The sequence below is a fragment of the Chionomys nivalis genome, chromosome 8 (assembly GCF_950005125.1).
Source record: "Chionomys nivalis chromosome 8, mChiNiv1.1, whole genome shotgun sequence".
Lineage (NCBI taxonomy): Eukaryota > Metazoa > Chordata > Mammalia > Rodentia > Cricetidae > Chionomys > Chionomys nivalis.
Genome location: NC_080093.1, coordinates 86748998 through 86773963, shown reverse-complemented (window position 1 = coordinate 86773963; position 24966 = coordinate 86748998). Strand labels below are relative to the sequence as shown.

Here is a 24966-nt window from a genome sequence, read left to right as displayed (position 1 = left end):
TTATAGATTCAATGCAATCCCCATTAAAATCCCATCAAAATTCTTCACAGATCTTGAGAGGACAATAATCAACTTTATATGGAGAAACAAAAAACCAAGGATAGCCAAAACAATCTTATATAATAAAGGATCGTCTGGAGGCATTACCACCCCTGACTTCAAACTCTATTACAGAGCTTCAGTATTGAAAACAGCTTGGTATTGGCATAAAAACAGAGAAGTCGATCAATGGAACCGAGTAGAAGACCCTGATTTTAACCCATAAACATATGAACATCTAATTTTTGATAAAGGAGCTAAAAGTATTCAATGGAAAAAAGAGAGCATCTTCAACAAATGGTGCTGGCAGAACTGGTTGTCAACCTGTAGAAGAATGAAAATAGATCCATATCTATCGCCATGCACAAAACTCAAGTCCAAATGGATTAAAGACCTCAATATTAGTCTGAACACACTGAACCTGATAGAAGAAAATGTGGGAAGTACTCTACAACATATGGGTACAGGAGATCACTTCCTACGTTTATCCCCAGCAGCACAGACATTAAGGACAACATTGAATAAATGGGACCTCCTGAAACTGAGTAGCTTCTGTAAAGCAAAGGACACTGTCACTAAGACAAAAAGGCAACCCACTGACTGGGAGAAAATCTTCACCAACCCTGCAACAGGCAAAGGTCTGATCTCCAAAATATATAAAGAACTCAAGAAACTAGACTTTAAAATGCTAATTAACCCAATAAAAAAATGGGGCACTGAACTGAACAGAGAATTCTCAACAGAAGAAATTCAAATGGCCAAAAGACACTTAAGGTCATGCTCAACCTCCTTAGCGATAAAGAAAATGCAAATTAAAACAACTTTGAGATACCATCTTACACCTGTCAGAATGGCAAAATAAAAAACACCAATGATAGCCTTTGCTGGAGAGGTTGTGGAGAAAGGGGCACACTCATTCATTGCTGGTGGAAATGCAAACTAGTGCAACGACTTTGGAAATCAGTGTGGCGATTTCTCAAGAAATTTGGGATCAACCTACCCCAAGATCCAGTAATACCACTCTTGGGAATATACCCAAGAGATGCCCTATCATATGACAAAAGTATCTGTTCAACTATGTTCATAGCAGCATTGTTTGTAATAGCCAGAACCTGGAAACAACCTAGAAGCCCTTCAATGGAGGAATGGATCAAGAAAGTGTGGAATATATACATATTAGAGTACTACTCAGCGGTAAAAAACAATGACTTCTCGAATTTTGCGTGCAAGTGGATGGAAATAGAAAACACTATCCTGAGTGAGGTATCCCAGACCCAAAAAGAGGAACATGGGATGTACTCACTCATAATCGGTTTCTAGCTATAAATAAAAAACATTGAGCGTATAATTTGTGATCCTAGAGAAGCTAAATAAGAAAGTGAACCCAAAGAAAATCGTATAGTCATCCGCCTGGAGAGGGGAAGTAGACAAGATTGCAGGGCAAAAACTGGGAACTTGTGGGTGAGGTGGCATGGGGCAAAGGGGAAATGGGATGAGAAATGTGAGAAGGGGAGGATGGGAGGAGCTTGGGGGATTTGGATGGTTGGGATATAGGAAGGGTGGATAGGGAGCAGCGAAGTATATATCCTAACTAAGGGAGCCATCTTAGGGTTGGCAAGAGACTTGACTCTAGAGGGGTTCGCAGGTGTCCAGGGAGATGTCCCCAGCTGGTACCTTGGGCAACTGAGGAGAGGGAACCTGAAATGACCCTATCCTATACTGATGAATATCTTTTTTTTGTTTTTTTTTTATTAATTAATTAATTTAATTATTAAAGATTTCTGCCTCTTCCCCACCACCACCTCCCATTCCCCCCCCTCCCCGAATCAAGTCTTCCTCCCTCCTCAGCCCAAAGAGCAAGCAGGTTTCCCTGCCCTGTGGGAGGTCCAAGGACCACCCACCTCCATCCAGGTCTAGTAAGGTGCGCATCCAAACTACCTAGGCTCCCACAAAGCCATTACGTGCAATAGTATCAAGAACCCATTGCCATCGTTCTTCAGTTCTCAGTAGTCCTCATTGTCCGTTATGTTCAGCGATACCGGTTTTGTCCCATGCTTTTTCAGACCCCGGGCAGCTGGCCTTGGTGAGTTCCCGATATAACATCCCCATTGCCTCAGTGTGTGGGTGCACCCCTCGCAGTCCTGAGTTCCTTGCTCGTGCTCTCTTTCCTTCTGCTCCTCCTTTGGATCGTGAGACTTCAGTCCAGTGCTCCAATGTTGGTTTCTGTCTCTGTCATCTTTCATCGCCTGATGAAGGTTAATATTCAGGAGGATGCTTATATATTTTTCTTTGGGTTCACCTTCTTATTTAGCTTCTCTAGAATCACGAATGTGTCTTATCAGATCACCACGGATTAAAGTTAGAAGGCATCAACAATGCTACCCCCAGAAAGCTGACAAACTCATGGAAACTGAAAAGTCAACTACTGAACCACACCTGGGTCAAGGAAGAAATTAAGAAAGAAATTAAAGTCTTCCTTGAATTTAATGAAAACAAAGAGACAACATACTCAAACCTATGGGACACGATGAAAGCAGTGCTAAGAGGAAAGTTCATAGCACTGATGAATATCTTACATATCACCTTAGAACCTTCATCTGGCGATGGATCGAGGTAGAGACAGAGACTCAATTTGGAGCAATGGTCTGAGCTCTTAAGGTCCAAATGAGGAGCAGAAGGAAGGAGAACATGAGCAAGGAAATCAGGACCACGAGGGATGCACCCACCCACTGTGACAGTGGAACTGATTTATTGGGAGCCCACCAAGGCCAGCTGGTCTGGGACTGAATAAGCATGGGTTGAAACTGGACTCTCTGAGCATGGCGGACAATGAAGGCTGATGAGAAGCCAAGGACAATGGCACTAGGTTTCGATCCTAATACATGAACTGGCTTTGTGGGAGCTTAGCTTGTTTAGACGCTCACCCTCCTGGACATAGACAGAAGACCTTCGTCTTCCCGCAGGGCAGGGAATTTGTACTGCTCTTCAGTATCGAGAGGGAGGGGGAATGGTGTGGGGGGAGGAGAAGAGGAGTGGGGATAGGAGGAGGGGAGTGGGGGGAGGGGGCAATATTTGGGAGGAGGGGAGGGAAATGGGAAACGGGGAGCAGGTGGAAATTTTAATTAAAAAAGAATAAAAATTAAAAAAAAAAGAAGCTAGAGCTAATGGACCAAGCAGTTATTTAATTAATACAGTTTCTATGTGATTATTCCAGGGTTAAGCGGCCAGCAACCAACAAGTGGCCTGCTGCTACAAGGGTATATTTATCATATTGCACTATACATTTCAACCTCTGATAAAGATACTTATACATTGTTTATATTTTGAGGTCATTTTCCTCAGTTTTTGCACAGCTGTTTAAAGGTTGTTTATATGAAGTCTTAGTCTTTAAGCCATATAGGTATTAAGAATTATATATAGGTCAATAGTTATCCATGTTTGTCATACTTATAGTTAGACTAATCAGAACATAGAGATTATATTCTGCATAGATAGGCAATATTCAACCACTTCAAAAATCTGTAAAATATGGCATTTAAAGAACTTAGGGTTCTGTTGACATGAGACACAACTGCTCTTGGCAGCTCCAATCTATTCTCCAGAAAATATTGAGCACTGAAGACACTCCACTTAGAGCTTGTTTTCTTCTTGCCAAAACTGACTATTGGGCAAGGAACGTCTTGTGCATCAAGCACTGACAAAATGCATGATGTCCATACAGGACAAGCAGGATACAAGAAAAAAGACTGTCAAATCTTGCCAAGACAAGTTAAGATGGTTTAAAAAAATTTTTCTGGGAGCCGCCGATTACAGTCCAGCCATGGCCAAGTCCAAGAACCACACCACATACAATCAGTCCCGGAAATGGCACAGAAATGGCATCAAGAAACCCCGGTCACAAAGATACGAATCTCTCAAGGGGGTTGACCCCAAGTTCCTGAGGAACACGCGCTTTGCCAAGAAGCACAACAAGAAAGGCCTGAAGAAGATGCAGGCAAATAATGCAAAGGCCATGAGCGCACGTGTGGAGGCCATCAAGGCCCTGGTGAAGCCCCAGGTGGTGAAGCCCAAGGTGCCAAAGGGCCCCAGCTGCAAACTCACCCGCCTGGCTTTAATTGCTCACCCCAAGCTTGGGAAGCGGGTTAGAAGCTACATGGCCAGGGGTTGTAGGCTCCAAAAAACAAAGCCCAAGGTTCAAGCCAAGGCAGAGGCCTCAGCTGCAGCTTAAGCTCCCAAACGTGCCCAGGCCCCTGTGAAGGCCCCATAAAAAAGGTCTCAGTCTGCCAATGTGAAGACAGATGGACTGGTGTGAACACCTACACAGTATTTGCAGATGTTCAGGACCTTATGCTGTTTTTACAAATAAACTTGAGGCAAGTTGTTAAAAAAAAAAAAATTCTGCCTCTGAAAACAGTCTGTCAGTTACTCTAGGTTTTACTCAAAGCTGGTTGCTCCAACGTTGCAAATGAGACTTTGGGTGACTGCCCAGGTAGCCTGTTGTCTCTGTCTTTTGTTGCACATTTTGAAAGTTGCTTGATTGCACTTCCTGCTTACTCAAGTAATATTATTTCCCTTTTTGGGTCTTCAATAGGGTTTAAGACTAGACAGTCATAGTTACTTTCCTCTCATGACTTGGCTAAGTTATTTATAAGACTTAGACTCCTTAGGATAATTATTCAAACATTTATCACATGTTTCTTGCTTGATATGGTTTATGCTGGCTGTAATTCTAATTTTTATACTTGATATTTGTTGTTATTGTATATAATTTTGTATTAGACTTAGAACTCTCTTATTTAAACAAAAGGGGGAGGTGCTGCAGGAAATCCTTCAGCAAGTAGCCTTAAAGTTACCAGCCCACGTGGGTGTGGCCTCTTATACTATAAATGCCAATGTAAAGCCTGCACTCCCTCTCTCTTCTGGTTATAAGGGGGTGTGTTACAAATGTTATTGGTCATAGTCAGGAAAAAAGCTAAACAAAAGAGTTAAATTTAAAGATCTCTTTCTGAAAACAAATATGGGGAATATAGAAATGATAGGATAGGAGGCTAGATTACTGAATTTACTTTTAAACTAAAAAAATCAACTACTTCAATATTTTCATTATTCTTCAATATTTTACATTGGTGTGGATTTTTGTGTATTAATACAAATTTAAAGTTACTTTTACTATACTAAATGTATGTTTCTACTCTTGTTTGAGGTATTGTGCCTATGCAACTCTTTAAAAATGTAATATATAATGAAGAAATACAGGTGAATAGCCATCTATAATAATTAAACTTATAGTCATATTAGGTATGTTTTCAAGGTTAAACAGATATATTTAGATGAATAGAAGGTCTTCAAACATTTCAAAGACCAACAGAATATGGCATTTAAACCAGAGGCACATACAAGGGGATCTCTGAGATTGAGGCCAGCTTGGTCTATAGAGGGAGTTCCAAGACAGGCAGGGCTACATAGACAGCCCTGATTCTAAGACTACCTCCCCACCCAAAAAAAAAAAAAAAATCAAAGAAGTAAACAACTAATTACTAAAAGTATCAGTCCTATTTGACTCAGTTAATTAGACTGATTCCCACATGGCATTTTGCTCATCTTTGAAATCCATCAATAAACCATTCCTACCTAGAGAGGAACAAACTACTTCCTAATCTTCAATTTCCTCATCTATTTAATACCAGTCTTCCGTACTGCACAGGGTCATTGCCACATACAGGGTCACTGCTAAGTGAGGAAGTATGCTAAAACACTGTCAAAAGGATTAGTGGAAGCATCATTTTTTGTTGTTGTTGTTGTTTTTTTCAAACAGTTTCTTCAGGAATTCACTTTGTAGACCAGGCCTACAAGAGATCTGCCTGCCTCTGCCTCCTGAGTGCTGGAAGTAAAAGTATGTACCACCACTGCCTGGCTGATTGTTAATTTTTTGGAATTGCAGATAGAGCCAATCTGACAGAGTGAGGTTAGGAATCATACATGAGAACACTCACAAATTTATAATCTGGATTATATCACTTAATTAATAGCCACATCATTCTGAGCCAATTATAGCCTCAAGAAAATGGGCATACTGAACCTGGCATAAATTGGCACTACATTAAAGATATTGTATGTAAAGTGGTTAATGCCATATCATTTATTTAAATTTTTGATAAAATCATGTATGACTTAAAATGAGATGTTTAAGAATACAAAATATTGCTTCTTAGAAAAGGAACTAATTATATATAAGTGACAGTCCACTGAAGTATTGCTGTTGAATAATTAAAATAGAAAATAATCTTTTTCCAGGACCATGCATGCTATGCCTAGTTTCTGCCTGTATTAATTATTGTTCTTTTTAAGTTAGTCAAAACACACTGTGAAAACTGATAATAAAAATCACTAGTAATTGAAAGAAATAAACCAGGAATATTCAATTCTGTACCAAAACTGATTATGGGTACAGTTCAGAAAAGAAAGACCATTTGTTTTAGTACAAATCTCTCAAAAAGAATTATTTCTCTCGAAGGAAGGTCAGATTCCAAATGTAGAACTTGAGCATAATTGAGTAGAGCAGGGACTATCTCAGAAATATAGTGGATAACTGCACACACCAAAAATCTGGGTTCAGTACTCAATACATGCATGTGCACTTGCATGCACAAGCAAAGAAAATTATTAGAAACTACACAACAAGGTAGTAGTTTAGTATTTCTGCTTTTAACTTACTGCCCCCCAGATTTCAAATGTATGTGACAAAGCAGTGACTAATAACTCACTGTCAAAATGGTTTACCTTGTCAAACAGCTAGATTAAACAATATGCATTGGGGTGAGAACACTAATATCAAGTTCTTCTCTCCAAATTCCTTAAGAAAAACTCCCTCTGCTTTTCTTCAGAGGGCCATATTTCCCACTTGATTTATGTTTCTTAGCAAAAGAAATCAAAGGCTTCACAAGCAGGAGCAATCAGCACTCACTTAGTCAAAACCCACTATTCAGCCCAAGAATTCAGGTTGTTAGTTCACCACATCTTCATTTTTTTTACATGACAACATTTCCCTCTCCAGGGAGCATTTTCACCTTTGAGTTTCTTTGAGTTTAGTTTATTACTTCATTATTTCAAAACAATGGAATTCCAACGAGAACCAGTGCACTATGCTGAAGCAGAGCATTGAGTGATATGCTCAATGCTGTTTAAGATACTTCTGATATCCAATGTGTCTAAACATTCTGCAGTAAATAAGCATGAGACCCAGAAGAAAACTTACAATGAAGGCAAAGACTAATGAGGAAAAACTGTGGTCAAGATATTTCCATGACTCAGTGACTGATATAAAAATGTGATACACTATGACACATAGGATCAAGTGTGACATCTTGGGACCGATTATCTAGGGCATAAGTATCACAGCTATAATGGTGAAGCTTTTCAGTTCTGAAAATGAAACATTTATTAATACTGTAAAATGGACTAAATACACTTACATTTTTGAATAGTTGCTCAGCAAGTTCTCTGATGTGCTTTATCATCTTCATTGGGTTGTTTTCTTCAACTTTAATTCTCTCTACTTCAAAAGCTACCAACTTGGAAAAAGAGTCAGATGGCAATAATCAGTACCCAAATATGCTGAATTTATATTTTCATACAATATGCAAACTAAGAGTCTGTATATATATATAATTTTACAAATAATTAATGTAGATTTGTATTGGGTTTCACCCCTATCCCAAAATGACAAAGGCTTATCAAACCCATGACTTGCCAGGTAATATCTACTCAGTGACTCTTGGGGAACAGTCAATTATGGAATGCAGAGAAGCATTTTCACCCTGTAAGTCTCATTCACAATAATTCACTTAGAAAAATGAGCAAGTCTCCAAATATTTCATTACCTTACAAATATGAGCAAACAATCATGCCATGCTGGATGAACTTGATGGTCAGTGTGACCCGGGTTCAGATTCCTCATATTTAAATGAAGATGGAACAGTAGGACACCATTTAGATTCCTTTAATTCTCAAATGATATATACGGAATCCATTTCCTTATTAACTAGTTTGCCTAGACAGTTGTGTAGGAATACATGCTTACTGTAGAGGACTAAAGAAATGTAGAGGAGAGTAAACTTCTTTCAAATGGTACACAGACTAATGTTGCTATCAACAAAGTTTCAGAGATCAGTAAATGAGTTAGAAAAGGACTTTGTCAAGTACCTTAATTTAACTAGATAAGCCATTAACCATTGAGTACTTAATCAGGAACCTAAAGGTTAATATAAATGTTACTATGATCAAAGTCCAGTCACATTAACTGTTATTAACAGGGAACCAAAAGCTCAGTAAGTGCTTGCAAACAACTGTGTCTTACACCAGCATGTGCTAGTTACTAAGTGAAGCATTGGTGTAGGTCTTCATTCAAGACAGAAGTTCTGCTCCCCTTCCTTTACCTGTATGTACTTAACTATCTTTACAAAGAATAAAAGACTCAGAAAGAAAGACCTTCATGCCTACTTTCATTGCACAAGATAAATCACCAGGGGTAAAAGGTAACACAGCCTTCCTTATTTTGTGTGTCAGGAGTGTCTTTCTTTAATGAATGTCAGGAACTTTAAAATCTATTGGTTCCAATACACTGATGTTTCATAAACTTAAATATAAATGATATTCATTTTCTTGTTGCCTTAATGCACTGCTGTGAATATAGAATTAAATGATAAATGAAAAATGTATTTTTTAAAAAAAGAAGCACAATAAATGTAAAATAGTATCCTATTCATCTATTCTATTTCTCCCTTTATATGGCCAAATCCTTGAAAAGATAGAGACTATATATCTGTACCAAATATTTCTACTGAAGTTGCTAGAAAAATTATAATTATTGTTAGCAGGAATGCTATAAATTTAAATTACAGCTCTATGACATTGATTGACTAAATATAACTGCAATTTAAAGTCACATATCTATGCTTCAAGTTAGACCCAGCTGCAGACTTACAATCACTGAACAACTGTATTTTAAAAACTGAGTTTTATTTATGTAAACACTGTCTAATTTTCAAAAAGAACCAAGAAGCTATTCAATCCCAGTTGCTAAAAATCTTTATGTACGTCTGAAACATTCTATAATTTTCTCAATTTACATCTGTAGTGATGAGGCGAGCAAGCCTGCTTTTTGTCCCACCGGGCTCCCACACGGCTAGCTTAGCCCTGGAAATAATAACACAGAAACTGTATTCTTTTAAACACTGCCTAGCCCATTATATCTAGCCTCTTTTTGGCTAACTCTCACATCTTGACTAACCCATTTCTAATATTCTGTGTAGCACCACAAGGTGGTGGCTTACCAGGGAAGATTTAGCATGTCTGAGCTGGCGACTGGCTCCATGGCATCTGACCAACTATGCTTTCTTTCTCCCAGCATTCTGTTCTATCTACTCCACCTATCTAAATCCTGCCCTATCAAAAAGCCAAGGCAGTTTCTTTATCAACCAATGAGAGTAGCACATGGACAGATGACCCTCCTCCATCATATATTATAAATGTTAAGATTTGATACACAGTACTTAGATTATTTAATATTTAATTTATAATGTCTATGAATTTGAGAAAACATTAAAATAACAGCTTTTGCTTTTTAATTATTAGTCATTGATAAGAACTATACCTCATCAAAGAGATCACAGGCTCTAAATGGAGGTCCTCTTTCTGAAACAAAACCTGCAAATGCCATTCCATTGAGCACTTTAGTGAGGAAATCATTCTCAACCAAACCACGTTGCCCCAAGAAAGCTGTCTGTAAAGGAAAAAAATGTGAAATAATAATTTATCATTGGGAAATGGACAAATGGCTAAAATAAAAATAGAAAGACTGATGATTGCTTGAATGCTTTCAGGTGTAACTAAACACGGTCATGAAACATATTTCTGTCAAATGGTTTTGTCTAGTACATGAAATGCTATATGCATTGGAAAGAATAAAAATTAATCCATCTAAAAGACAGGAGGAAAAAAATCAGGCATTAATACTCAACTTTAATAAGAGAAAAATCAATTTTAAGTTTATGTATTCTGAAGAAAAATATTATGCCAACTCCATGTGTCACATAACACAGAGGTTTTAATCACATACAAAAAAATTAATTGAATACATATGTCTAAGAGACGGGTTCTTTTAAGTGAGTCCACTTGACAGACAACCTGGCACTGTGTCTTACTTTGTGGAAATGTATCACAGGCTCAGCATGGATTCGTATAAGCTGGAGGCATGACCTATATCCTTGGAACAGTTGTGCAAACAACCTAAGGAAAACTGCTCGTACTTCTTTATCCTGGAAATATAAAAAGAAACACACAGGTAATTTAATAAAAAAGCAAATTAAGTAAAACAGAGAAGGAAGAAAGCTTGAGTGAGCAAGTGTGCTGTGCTTCCCATGCATGTTTCTTCAAGCAGCAGGCACAGACCATGATAGTCTACCTATTCTTGGGTCAAATGGTTTGTTCTTTCTACTGAAACAAATAGATTCAAGAGCATACAGCTTTCTTCCACAGGAAAAAAAAGCAGCAGTTTCCTTTTTTACTGCATGAGAGAAAGAAATATATGCCAATACCCTTTATTTTTACACATGCAAAAAATTATAGAAAAGATTATAAAAGGGAAAACACTAAAAGATTATATTTTAAAGACTTATAAAATTTTTCCAACATTCATCCAAATTATAAAAATCTATTCTATTCTAATGAAATATGATTTAAAAGTAAGTCTAATCCAGGTTTTAATAGAAACAGTTTTAAAACTGTTAAATAAAATTCCATATTTTTTTAGTCAATACCTAATTTAATGGATAAAGAGATCAAGGTCAAGAATTCTTACATCATTTTTCAAAGGACCACAGCTCTTTAAAGTCTCCCACTGGTCACACATTCTCCTCTAAGAGATGAACTGGGCAAAATAAAAAAGGGGTATCACCTATCCTATTCGTTTATGACTGCACTTACACCTCAAAACTGATTCTCTCCTAAAATCAGCATTCATTACTTCATTTTCCTAAGTATCCACCCTATTAGTGATGTAGCTCAGTGATATAGCACATGCATAGCAAGAGTAAGGTACTTCGTTTGATACATAGCACTACAAGAACAGAAGAATCCAAATTCTTATATTGGGTAGTTTTCCTGGGTATAGCTGAGGCTCTGATTTTTTTTTTTTTCTGTCTTTACTCTTGCTTCCTAAACAGAAAACTAAATCCCCTCTTCTGGCCAGTACGCTGCATTGTAACACTTTTTGAGAATAGAAGAATTCTAATTTCTATTTAGGGGTACTTCTAACTCAGCTACTTCAATAAACCTAAAAATAAAAGTACAGCACTCAAAAATATTAAATTTGAATATTAAGTTTCTTACCAGCATTTTTGAATGGGATAAGGCTGTTCGTGGAGGAGGGAAAGCATGATCTGCTACTTCCAGATCAGGGTGCAAAATCTAAATTAAACAAAATTATAATATAAGATATCTAAAATTAATAAGACTTACTCTTTAGTTTCTTTGGGGCATTGAGTGAACTAATGAGTTAGAGTATATTCCCACCATGAGATAAAATTCACTTAATTGATACAGATGCATGTACTACTGTGGAAAGATCTCTAAGACAAAACATTAGGAAAGAAAACGTCCGAGGGGCTGGAGAGAAGACTCAGCAGTAATGACCAAGGTACAACTCTCAGCAACCACATGACGGCTCATAACCATCTGTATCTCTAGTTCCAGGGGCTTTGACACCTTCTTCTGATAGGTACTCATGTGGCATGAAGACAAAATACCCATACGAATGGAATAAGATCACAAAAAAAGATCAACTAGAAAATTCATATAACATTATTTCACTATTTGAAAATAATAAATAAATAGATAAATGCACACAGAGAAAAACACAACTGAGTATGTAAAGTTCTCAAAGAATATCTACCAAATTATAAAATGAGTAACTACTGGGAACTAAGCAGTTTGAGTAGTGCTATATATCTATGGGACTACTTCTTAAAAGAGGTTTATTTTACATCGTGTAATATAAAAACTAAACAGATGAGATAGAATAGAGAACCCAGAACTAAAGCCACACAGTTACAAACACATGAATTTTGAGAGAACTGTCAAAAGCATGTATTATAGAAAAGGCAATCTCTTTAACAAATGGTGCTGCAAAATGATACACACATGCTATGGGATAATGCTCCTGTACACTGTAAAGATTTGTCACTTGTATTGGTTTAATAAAACACTGATTGGCCCAGCAGCCAGGCAGAAAGTATAGGCAGGGCAGAGAATTTGGACTGCTCTTCAGTATCGAAAGGGAGGGGGAATGGTGTGGGGGGTGGAGAAGAGGAGTGGGGATAGGGGGAGGGAAGTGGGGGGAGGGGGCAATATTTGGGAGGAGGGGAGGGAAATGGGAAACGGGGAGCAGGTGGAAATATTAATTAAAAAAGAATAAAAAAAAGAAAATCTAATCTGTATGCTAACAAAAGTTAATTTATAGATGTTTTTAAAAGGTGCTGGAGAAATAGCTTAGAGATTAAGACAACTGTTGTTCTTTCAGAGGATCTGGGTTTGTTTCCCAATATACATGGTGGCTTAAAATCACCTACAAAGTTCAGATACCTTTGGGCCTCCTCAAGCACAGCATGCATATGGTGTACACATATGCAAAGAAATAATTCATACCCATAAAGTAAAAATGAAAAAATACTTTTTAAAGAACACTGAAAAAATAAAAATATACAGCACAACAAACTAATTGAAATAGTCAGGGAGGAAGACATTCTTGAGCTTTGCATTTCAGAATGAGGATAGACTGTGATGAACCTATGAATAGTAACATGAGAAATACAAAGTGTAACTACCTAGAAAAGCTAAGGAAAAAGGTTATCATTTGAGTTAGATTTTGGATTGTAGGAACATTTGTTTACACTGTGAAGATGTGTCACTGTGATTGGTTTAATAAAGAGATGAATGGCCAATAGCTAGGTAGGAGAGAATAGGTAGGACTTCTAGGCAAAGAGAGGAACCTGGGATGAAGCTAGATGTGCAAGTGCTGCCAACAAGACACTGAAGAAGTTGGACATATGTTAGTTACAGAGGAGATGTAACAGAAACATATGGCAGAATGGAGATTAAGAGAAACAGGTTAATTTGACTTATAAGAGCTAGTTGGGTCAAAGTCTACACTAAAGACAAGCTTTCAAATTAATAATAAGTCTCCATGTCGCTATTTGTGAGCTGGAGGCCAGAGGAAAGTCCAACTATATTTGGTGCCCTATATATGTACGTACGTACGTACGTACGTACGTACGTACGTATGTATGTATGTATGTATGTATGTATATCCACATAATGCCTGGGAAAGGTTAAAAAAATTCTGAACACAAAGTCAGACATGGCTTCCAGATGACCTTGGTCTCTCAAGCAGGCCCAGTGCTTACAGCATACAGAGGTGCGGCCCTTTTATATGGCCGTGCATATGAGCAGCTTGTGTGCTACTGGAGAGGGAGATTAGATAGAAATGCCTCCCACAGCCTGGACATAGCAGCTTTCCAGAAGAGGGATTGTTAGATGGGGGTGGGGTGGGGTGGGGTGGAGCTAGCTACCAGGACCCATGTGCACATCATGTGCACTAGCTGTGCAGCAGAGGGCCTAGTTGCCACCTACCAGTTTAAGCTCTGGCTCACATGACCATAGAATGTTGTAGGCATTTAGTAAAGCCAGATCCAGACTGAAAAAAACCTCTAAACAGGTATAGAATGCTTAAAAATGTGCTTAGATGTTAAAGAAATAAAAGAAAATTGGTACAGACAGTCATAGAAAATAAACAAATATATAAATTGTTTAAAAAAATAATAATATCCAGCCAGGCAGTGGTGGTGCACGCATTTTTTAATCCCAGCACTAGGGAGGCAGAGGCAAGAGGATCTCGCTTAGCCTATTATTCCTATATACTCCCCCTTTTTTCTTTTCAGACTAAGATCCCTGAACCTAATCTCCTTTGCCGGGTTTCCTCCCTCATCATGACCAATAACAACTTGCAATTAATGCCCCCAAAATGATGACAAACATTCATAACGCACTGAACAACCAAAAACCATTCACCCCACCTCTTGGGAATGTGGGCATTGTATTCTCTAGATTGTTTCCTGTTGTCTATGGATGATAGCTTCTTTAGAGGACCCTGAGAAAATTGGGATAATGATCAAGTCCTGGGAGAGGTAGCTGTATTTCTGGTTGTCCAGTCTTTGTGTAATGGAAAAGTAAGGGCACAGCTGAAGTCCTGGTGAGAGTAATCTGTGAGGATGAACCATCTCAGTTAGCAGCTTTGAAGTTGTTTAGATGCATATATTTTTGGGTGGTACAGAGGAGAAACAACTGAGCCACATGGCAGAATAGAGATTAATAGAAACAGGTTAATTTGAGTTCTAAGAGCTTGTTGGGGAAAATCCTTAAGCTAAGGCCAATCTTTCAAAATTAATAACAAGTCTCTGTGTTATTATTTGTGAGCTGGCAGCCAAAGGAAAGCCAACTATAGCTTTGAAGGTAAGCAAGTAGGGAGAGTGGGTAGGGGTGGGAGAGGGTCTAGGCAAGACTTGCAGAGGAAAGAAGAGGATCTGTCAGTATAGAACACATTTGTTTTTGCAGATCATTTTCAAGTAGGTGTGAGGGCACAAATCTGTAATTGCAGATACATGAAATGCTGTTGTAGTAGGGTTGCAAGTGAAACACTGACCTTGGCAACTTAGAGAGCTCCTGTCTCAAAATTAAATAGGGCTGAGATGTAGCTCAGTATGGTGCCAAGCATAAGCAAGGCTCTAAGTTTAATCCCTGACACCACAAAAACAAAGGTTGTTCACAGTATTATGAATAGACCAAAGACTCAATCCTTACAGTTAATACTAACCTGGTTGTGGTGGTGAACACCTGTAATTCTAGCACTCAGGAGGTTAAAGTAAGAGGACTGTGAGTCAGAGGCCAGCTTGTGGCACTCAGTGAAACCCCGTCTCAAAGTAAAAAGAACACTAAAATGTCAGCCCTAACTACAAATCACTCAGTCACTCCTATACCATCTTAATGCTTTGGTGTTTTTAAAGTCATTCACGGTTCTTACAGTTCTAGTAATGTACTGTCAATGATTACAATTGTTTAGTAACCAAATAAACATTCTACATATGTTTTCCAAAGTTCCCCTATCAGATCATTAAATCTGATCTCTTTTGGGTCCTTGTTGGACAATATATACTGCTCTTACCTCTTATTCATGATATATTATACTGTATACTAGAACATATAACCTACTATGCTTGAGAACTGTAATAATAATACAGCTTTACTACACATAAACTGTACACATTTAACCACATTTGTTAGCAGAGGAATTACAGTTAAAACATACAAAATGTATAAAAACTCCTACAAATGCAACTATCTTAAGAATTAAAAATCTTTCTTTGTTAATTCTGGTAATTACTCACTGAATAATTATGTAATTATTAAATAATTACATAGTAATTTAAATGCTATAAAAATTATAGAAACATTTAATTTCTTCAATGAGTCACAAATTTTTCAGCTACTGCTATATCCATATGTAATCAATCCCATTACATAGTTAATATTTTTCTTTAAAATTATAAACCTTTTGAAATGTGGTGGTATCTGAGATGATGGTCTTTGGAATCACAAATCTTACACATTATTTAAAACATGCATTTATAAGAAACCCACAGTTATCCTTGCCATGCTTAAGTTTGAGAAAACCACTTATTTATTTCTATACAATAAAATATCCTATAAAGTTTAGAGGATAGGGTTACTGAAGAGATGATTTGCTCCGCGGCATCAAGTTACAGAATGTAAACTGAGTCCTATATTAGTTTCTTTTCCATTTGTCACACCTTGTATTTCATTACAAATTATATTAGGAAACATCAGGATTTTCTAAATGTCTCCCTTTTATAGATAACCACTACAAAAAAACTTAAGAACTAACACGAAAGTTTTCAAAAAATAAAATCTCCCCTGGTAATGGTAGATTTTTAAACTGATAATTAAGGAAGGAAAACACAACAGCGCATTTCAACAGCCCAGACTAGAGTATTAACAACAGTGTATTTTGACAGCCCAGACTAGAGTATTGAAAACAATGCACTTCGACAGCCCAGACTAGAGTATTGACAACAGCACATTTCAACAGCCCAGACTAGAGTATTAAAAAGATTATAAAGACCTGAGTTCTACTAATATCTTTAAAGGAAACGTAGAGTTTCTAAGATCCTATATATACATACACACACACACACACACAGTCAGAAAAATGAGCACCTAAAGAACTGCAGGTAAAATATGTCTTAGGGCTGGGGAAATGGCTTAGTTGGCAAAGGCTTGACTTGAAAGCACCAAGACCTGAGTTTGATCCCCAGAACCCTTTGTTTAATAAAAAACACAAATCAAGAGCCAGAGAGGAGGTTCAGAGGTTGAGAGCTCTGACTCCTCTTCCATAGGACCCATGTCCAGCACAGACATGGCAGCTCACAGCTGTCTATAACTCCAAGATCTAATTCTCACACAGACAGGCATGCAGGCAAAACACCAATGCATATTAAAACAAAACAAAAAATTCTGGGCATGCTGGTTCACACCTGTCATTCCAGTTCTGAGGATTTGGTGACTATGGATCCTTCAGGCTGGCCAGCTAGCCAGCTCAGCCTCCTTGGACTAAGAAGAGGCCCTATCTCAAACAATAAGGTGGCTGGCACTTGAGGAATGACAGCTAAGATTATCCTCTGGCTTCCATATGTATACACACATATAATAATGTTTTGTTTTTTAATCAACAAAAATAGCATAACAAAAATTATTAAATTTGTTTCAATGTGAAAACCCTAGGCCACAAGATTTTTAAAGCCGTGAATGCATGGAATGTTGGATTCATCATATGTTAACAAACTAAAAAGGCAGGCAGGCCCGGGCAGCGGAGGCACCAGCACGCAGGCAAGTCCGGGCGGCAGAGGCACCGGCGTGCAGGCAGGCCCGGGTGGCGGAGACACCGTCAGTCAGGCCTAGGCAGCGGAAGCACCGGCGCACAGACAGTTCCGGGTGGCGGAGGCACCGGGAGGCAGGCCTAGGCGGCGGAAGCACCGGCGCGCAGGCAGGCCCGGGCGGCGGAGGCACCGGCACGCAGGCAAGTCCGGGCGGCAGAGGCACCGGCGTGCAGGCAGGCCCGGGTGGCGGAGGCACCGACAGTCAGGCCCGGCAGGCAGGCCTAGGCGGCGGAAGCACCGGCGCACAGACAGTTCCGGGTGGCGGAGGCACCAGCAGGCAGGCCTAGGCGGCGGAAGCACCGGCGCGCAGGCAGGCCCCGGCAGCGGAGGCACCAGCACGCAGGCAAGTCCGGGCGGCAGAGGCACCGGCGTGCAGGCAGGCCCGGGTGGCGGAGGCACCAACAGTCAGGCCCGGCAGGCAGGCCTAGGCAGCGGAAGCACCTGCGCACAGACAGGCCCGGGCGGCGGAGGCACCAGCACGCAGGCAAGTCCGGGCAGCAGAGGCACCGGCGTGCAGGCAGGCCCGGGTGGCGGAGGCACCGACAGTCAGGCCCGGCAGGCAGGCCTAGGCGGCGGAAGCACCGGCGCGCAGGCAGGCCCAGGTGGCGGAGGCACTGGCAGGCAGGCCTAGGCGGCGGAAACACCGGCGCACAGACAGTTCCGGGCGGCGGAGGCACCGGCAGGCAGGCCCGGGCGGCGGAGGCACTGGATGCAGGATAGTGCGGGCAAGAAACAGTGAAGCCTGCACTGAGAACAGATTGCCCCGCTACAATTAAATCAAACCCAATAGATAGCATCGGTAAGAGGAGATGGGCAGACGCCAAGGCAAGAATTCACCCAACAATCTGAAAAACAACATGAAAACACCAGAACCCAATGATCTTACAACACAAGGACTTGAACACCCTATCACAGGAGAAGAGGAAAAAACTGACTTTTTGAAAGCAATAGAGTCCCTTAAACAACATGTAAAAAACGCCCTCATAGAAATGGATGAGAAGTATAACAAAAAGTTTGAAGAAATGAGTAAATACGTAAATGATACCCTGGGAAGCCAAGAAAAAACGATCAAACAGGTAATGGAAACAGTCCAAGAATTGAAAACTGAAATGGAAGCAAGGAAGAAAACACAAACTGAGGACCAGCTGGATATGGCAAATATAGGTCAACGAGCAGAGACTACAGAAACAAGCATAATCAATAGAATACAAGAGATAGAAGAAAGAATCTCAGATTCTGAAGACAACATAGAGAAAATAAACGGACTGATCAAAGAAAACACCAAAATCAACAAATTCTCATCACAAAACATTCAGGAAATATGGGACACAATAAAAAGACCAAACCTAAGAATAATAGGGATAGAAGAAGGAGAAGAGGCACAGCTCAAAGGTCCAGAAAACATTTTTAACAAAATTATGGAAGAAAACTTCCCCAACATAAAGAAAGATATTCCTTTGAATATTCAAGAAGCATACAGAACACCAAACAGACTGGATCAAAAAAAAAGTCCCCTCGCCATATAATAATCAAAACACAAAATATACAGATTAAAGAAAGAATATTAAGAGCTGCAAAGGAAAAAGGCCAAGTAACTTATAAAGGTAAACCGATCAGACTTACACCTGACTTCTCTATGGAAACCATGAAAGCCAGAAGGTCCTGGATAGAGGTACTACAGAAACTAAGAGACCATGGATGCAAACCCAAACTACTATACCCAGCCAAGCTATCGTTCACTATCAATGGAGAAAACAAGACATTCCAGGATAAGAACAAATTTAAACAATACGTTGCCACAAATCCAGCCCTACAGAAAGTAATAGAAGGAAAATCACAACCCAAGGAATCCAACATTGCCAACACTGCCTACAATAACCCAGGCATCTAGCGACCCTTCAACAGCACAACTCAAAGAAGGGAGACACACAAACTCTTCTACCAAAAGCAGTAAGAATAACCGGAGTTAACAACCACTGGTCATTAATATCACTTAATATTAATGGTCTCAATTCACCAATAAAAAGGCACAGGCTAAGAGATTGGATACGAAAACAGGATCCAACAGTCTGCTGTTTGCAAGAAACTCATCTCAACCACAAAGACAGGCATCTACTCAGAGTAAAGGGTTGGGAAAAGGTTTTTCAAGCAAATGGTCCTAAGAAAAAAGCAGGTGTGGCCATACTAATTTCTAACAAAACTGACTTCAAACTAAAATCAATCAGAAGAGATCGACAGGGACACTTTATACTCATAACAGGAACGATTCAGCAGGATGAAGTCTCAATCCTGAATATCTATGCCCCTAATATAAAAGCACCCACTAATGTAAAAGAAATATTGCTAAAACTCAAGGCAGACATCAAATCACACACACTAGTAGTAGGAGACTTCAACACACCTCTCTCACCAATGGACAGGTCAATCAGACAGAAAACTAATAGAGAATTAAGAGAATTGTTGGAGGTAATGAATCAAATGGACTTAACAGACATCTATAGAACACTCCACCCAAATAGGAAAGAATACACCTTCTTCTCTGCAGCTCATGGAACCTTCTCGAAAATTGACCACATACTTGGAAACAAAGGAAACCTCCACAGATACAAAAAAATATCAGTGTCCACCTGTGTCTTATCAGATCACCACGGATTAAAGTTAGAAGCCACCAACAAAGCTACCCCCAGAAAGCTGACAAACTCATGGAAACTGAACAGTCAACTACTGAACCACACCTGGGTCAAGGAAGAAATTAAGAAAGAAATTAAAGTCTTCCTTGAATTTAATGAAAACAAAGAGACAACATACTCAAACCTATGGGACACGATGAAAGCAGTGCTAAGAGGAAAGTTCATAGCACTAAGTGCCCACTTAAAGAAAACGGAGAAAGCATACATTGGGGACTTAACAGCACACCTGAAAGCTCTAGAAAAAAAAGAAGCAGACGCGCCCAGGAGGAGTAGAAGACTGGAAATAATCAAACTGAGGGCAGAAATCAACAAAATAGAAACACAGAAAACAGTCCAAAGAATCAATGAAACAAAAAGTTGGTTCTTGGAGAAAATCAACAAGATTGACAAACCCCTATCCAAACTAATTAAACGACAGAGAGAGAACACGCAAATAAATAAGATCAGAAATGAAAAGGGGGACATAACCACAGACACAGAGGAAATTCAGAGAATCATTAGATCTTACTACAAAAGCCTGTATGCCACAAAACTGGAAAATGCAAAAGAAATGGACACTTTTTTAGATAAGTACCATATACCAAACCTAAACCAAGACCAGGTGAACGATCTAAATAGACCTGTTAGTCGCGAAGAATTAGAAACAGTTATCAAAAATCTCCCTTCCAAAAAAAGCCCAGGGCCAGATGGTTTCAATGCAGAATTCTACCAGAACTTCCAAGAAGAGCTAATACCTATACTTCTTAATGTATTTCACAATATAGAAACAGAAGAGTCATTGCCAAATTCCTTTTATGAAGCTACAGTTACCCTGATACCAAAACCACACAAAGACCCAACCAAGAAAGAGAATTACAGGCCTATCTCACTCATGAACATCGACGCAAAAATTCTCAATAAAATACTGGCAAACCGAATCCAAGAACACATTAGAAAAGTTATCCATTATGATCAAGTAGGCTTCATTCCAGAGATGCAGGGCTGGTTCAACATACACAAATCTATCAATGTAATCAACCATATAAATAAACTGAAAGAAAAAAACCATATGATCATTTCATTAGATGCTGAAAAAGCATTCGACAAAATTCAACACTCCTTTATGATAAAGGTCTTGGAGAGATTAGGGATACAAGGGGCATACCTAAATATAATAAAAGCTATTTACAGCAAGCCGACAGCTAACATTAAATTAAATGGAGAAAAACTCAAAGCCATCCCACTAAAATCAGGAACACGACAAGGATGTCCACTCTCTCCATACCTCTTCAATATAGTGCTTGAAGTTCTAGCAATAGCAATAAGACAACATAAGGGGATCAAGGGGATCCATATTGGAAAGGAAGAAGTTAAGCTTTCATTATTTGCAGATGATATGATAGTATACATAACCGACCCCAAAAACTCTACCAAAGAACTCCTACAGCTGATAAACACCTTTGGTAATGTGGCAGGATACAAAATCAACTCCAAAAAATCAGTTGCCTTCCTATACACTAAGGATAAGGAAGCAGAGAGGGAAATCAGAGAAGCATCACCTTTCACGATAGCCACAAATAGCATAAAATACCTTGGGGTAACTCTGACCAAGGAAGTGAAAGATCTATTTGGCAAGAACTTTAAGTCTTTGAAGAAAGAAATTGAAGAGGATACCAGAAAATGGAAGGACCTCCCTTGCTCTTGGATTGGGAGGATCAACATAGTAAAAATGGCAATTCTACCAAAAGCAATCTATAGATTCAACGCAATCCCCATCAAAATCCCATCAAAATTCTTCACAGATCTGGAGAAGACAATAATCAACTTTATATGGAAAAACAAAAAACCCAGGATAGCCAAAACAATCTTATACAATAAAGGATTGTCTGGAGGCATTACCATCCCTGACTTCAAACTCTATTACAGAGCTACAGTACTGAAAACGGCTTGGTACTGGCATAAAAACAGAGAAGTCGACCAATGGAATAGAATAGAAGACCCTGACTTTAGCTCACAAACCTATGAACACCTGATTTTCGATAAAGGAGCTAAAAGTATACAATGGAAAAAAGAGAGCATCTTCAACAAATTGTGCTGGCAAAACTGGAAGTCAATCTGTAGAAGAATGAAAATAGATCCATATATATCACCATGCACAAAACTCAAGTCCAAATGGATTAAAGACCTCAATATCAGTCCAAACACACTGAATCTGATAGAAGAGAAAGTGGGAAGTACTCTACAACACATGGGCACAGGAGAACACTTCCTACGTACAACCCCAGCAGCACAAACACTAAGGACATCATTGAATAAATGGGACCTCCTGAGACTGAGAAGCTTCTGTAAAGCAAAGGACACTGTCACTAAGACAGAAAGGCAACCCACTGACTGGGAGAAGATCTTCACCAACCCCGCAACTGACAAAGGTCTGATATCCAAAATATACAAAGAACTCAAGAAATTAGACCGTAAAAGGTTAATCAATCCAATTATAAAATGGAGCACTGAGCTGAACAGAGACTTTTCAACAGAAGAAGTTCAAATGGCCAAAAGTCACTTAAGATCATGCTCAACTTCCTTAGCAATCAGGGAAATGCAAATCAAGACAACATTAAGATACCATCTTACACCTGTCAGAATGGCTAAAATCAAAAACACCAATGATAGCCTCTGCTGGAGAGGTTGTGGAGAAAGGGGCACTCTCATCCATTGCTGGTGGGAATGCAAACTTGTGCAACCACTTTGGAAAGCAGTGTGGCGGTTTCTCAGGAAAGTCGGGTTCAACCTACCTCTTGACCCAGCAATACCACTATTGGGAATATACCCAAGAGATGCCCAAACATACAACAAAAGTATATGCTCAACTATGTTCATAGCAGCATTGTTTGTAATTGCCAGAACCTGGAAACAACCTAGATGTCCTTCAATGGAAGAATGGATGAAGAAAGTATGGAATATATACATATTAGAGTACTACTCAGCAGTAAAAAACAATGACTTCTTGAATTTTGCATACAAATGGACGGAAATTGAAAACACTATCCTGAGTGAGGTAAGCCAGACCCAAAAAGAGGAACATGGGATGTACTCACTCATATTTGGTTTCTAGCCATAAATAAAGGACATTGAGACTATAATTCGTGACTCTAGAGAAGCTAAATAAGAAGGTGAACCCAAAGAAAAACATATAAGCATCCCCCTGAATATTAACCTTCATCAGGCGATGAAAGAAGACAGAGACAGAGACCAACATTGGAGCACTGGACTGAAGTCTCACGATCCAAAGGAGGAGCAGAAGGAGAGTGAGCACGAGCAAGGAACTCAGGACGGCGAGGGGTGCACCCACACACTGAGGCAATGGGGATGATCTATCGGGAACTCACCAAGGCCAGCTGGCCGGGGACTGAAAAAGCATGGGACAAAACCGGTCTCGCTGAACATAATGGACAATGAGGACTACTGAGAACTGAAGAACAATGGCAATGGGTTCTTGATCCTATTGCATGTAATGGCTTTGTGGGAGCCCAGGTAGTTTGGATGCTCACCTTACTAGACCTGGATGGAGGTGGGTGGTCCTTGGACCTCCCACAGGGCAGAGAAACCTGCTTACTCTTTGGGCTGAGGAGGAAGGAAGACTTGATTGGGGGAGGGGGAGGGAATGGGAGGTGGTGGCGGGGAAGAGGCAGAAATCTTTAATAATTAAATTAATTAATTAATTAATAAAAAAAATCAGCAAGAAAAAAAAACAAACTAAAAAGATTGACAAAACATTGGTTTTGTAGTTATCACATTCACAAAACAGATAATAAAGTTAGGGACTAGAAGTTAACAACTTCTAATAAGAAAAGTTTGAGCGAATACAAATTTATTTATTTACAAGCCAGGGTTTCTCTGTGTAATCCTGGCTGTCCTGTCCTGTCACTCTACAGACCAGGTTGGCTTCACAAACTCAGAGATCTGTCTGCTTCTGAGCGCTGTGATTAAAGGTGTGCACCACCAGACTGAGCAGGAATAATAGATTTTTGAGGCAAAGTTTTATCTATTTCCACAGTATTTCATATACAGTATCTACTGTACAAATATACTGAATGAGAAGCAAATATAACTACCTACTAAATGAAGGATTCTCCTCTAAAGATTACAAAAGAATGTATTTTTTCAAACACAGGGCTCTTTAAGATTTATAATAGGGTATAGTGGTGCATACCTTTAATCCCAATACTCAGGAGGCAGAGGAAAGTGAGATCAAGGTCAGCCTGGTCTACACAGCAAGTGCCAGACCAACATAGTGACATAATGTCTCAACATAATATATATGTGTACGTGTAAACATGCACACATACACATAATTACAGACAATGCTTTTTAATTCTGGTTACTTAGTTTCAGGTTTAAGTCAAGAAAAATAACGATGAACAAAGAGACATACCAAAGAAAGTGCTGCTTGAGTCTGATGAAGAAGTGGTTCCGGGAGAGAGGAGAGGTGAATGCATTCAGGAATTTTAATAGTGCCTCCATCCAAATCTGCTATGATTACATCCAACTGAAAGAGATTTTAAAAAGTAACCATAATTGATAAAATATATTTGTTAAACAAATTAATTAGCCGTGGCTAACTCAAACTGAGAAAAATCAATTGAGGAAGAGGTTCTTGGCTATCACAGTAAGTCATAGGTTTAGAACTTCATTACATTTCCCAGCTTCCTATGAAATCAGGCATTGTACACGAGTACACTCCTGTCACTCAAGGATGAAAAAATGATATGTGCACTTCAAAAAAGGAGCCTTGTACGGCTCTTTAATGTTCTCTTTCTTCTTCTATAGGACAAACTATGAATTGGCAGCAGTCAAGCATTAATCATCCAGACGGTGGCACTACCTGAGGGGATTGTAACAGAAAAGCAAAGAAGGAAGGAGGATTGGATGGTAAGTGATGCCATGGAACAAACTGTTTACTCAGGCACATTGGAGAGTTTCTATGAAGTGCTATAGTTAATACAATCCCATGTTAACTGAGCTATTGAATTTGGAGTCTATAAGAATCAATAAACAAAGCAATATGCACCAAACAATTACTGTTTAGATGCAAACCTAGCTTGAAGTAGTAATGCACACCTGTAATTCCAGCACTTGGCTATCTCCAGCTATGTGATCAGCCCATGACACATTAGACCCTATCTCAAAACCAA

At 39.2% G+C, this 24966-nt stretch overlaps 1 protein-coding gene across 1 annotated transcript in view; it reads right to left on the bottom strand.

Annotated features, from left to right (window-relative positions):
* Positions 1–24966, bottom strand: part of Sbf2 (SET binding factor 2) — a 403356-nt gene that overhangs the window by 182364 nt on the left and 196026 nt on the right. Inside the window, 5 exon segments of the mRNA XM_057777079.1 lie at positions 7512–7610; positions 9692–9820; positions 10242–10355; positions 11428–11505; positions 24207–24320. Of these exon segments, the coding sequence (XP_057633062.1) occupies positions 7512–7610; positions 9692–9820; positions 10242–10355; positions 11428–11505; positions 24207–24320 (534 nt within the window).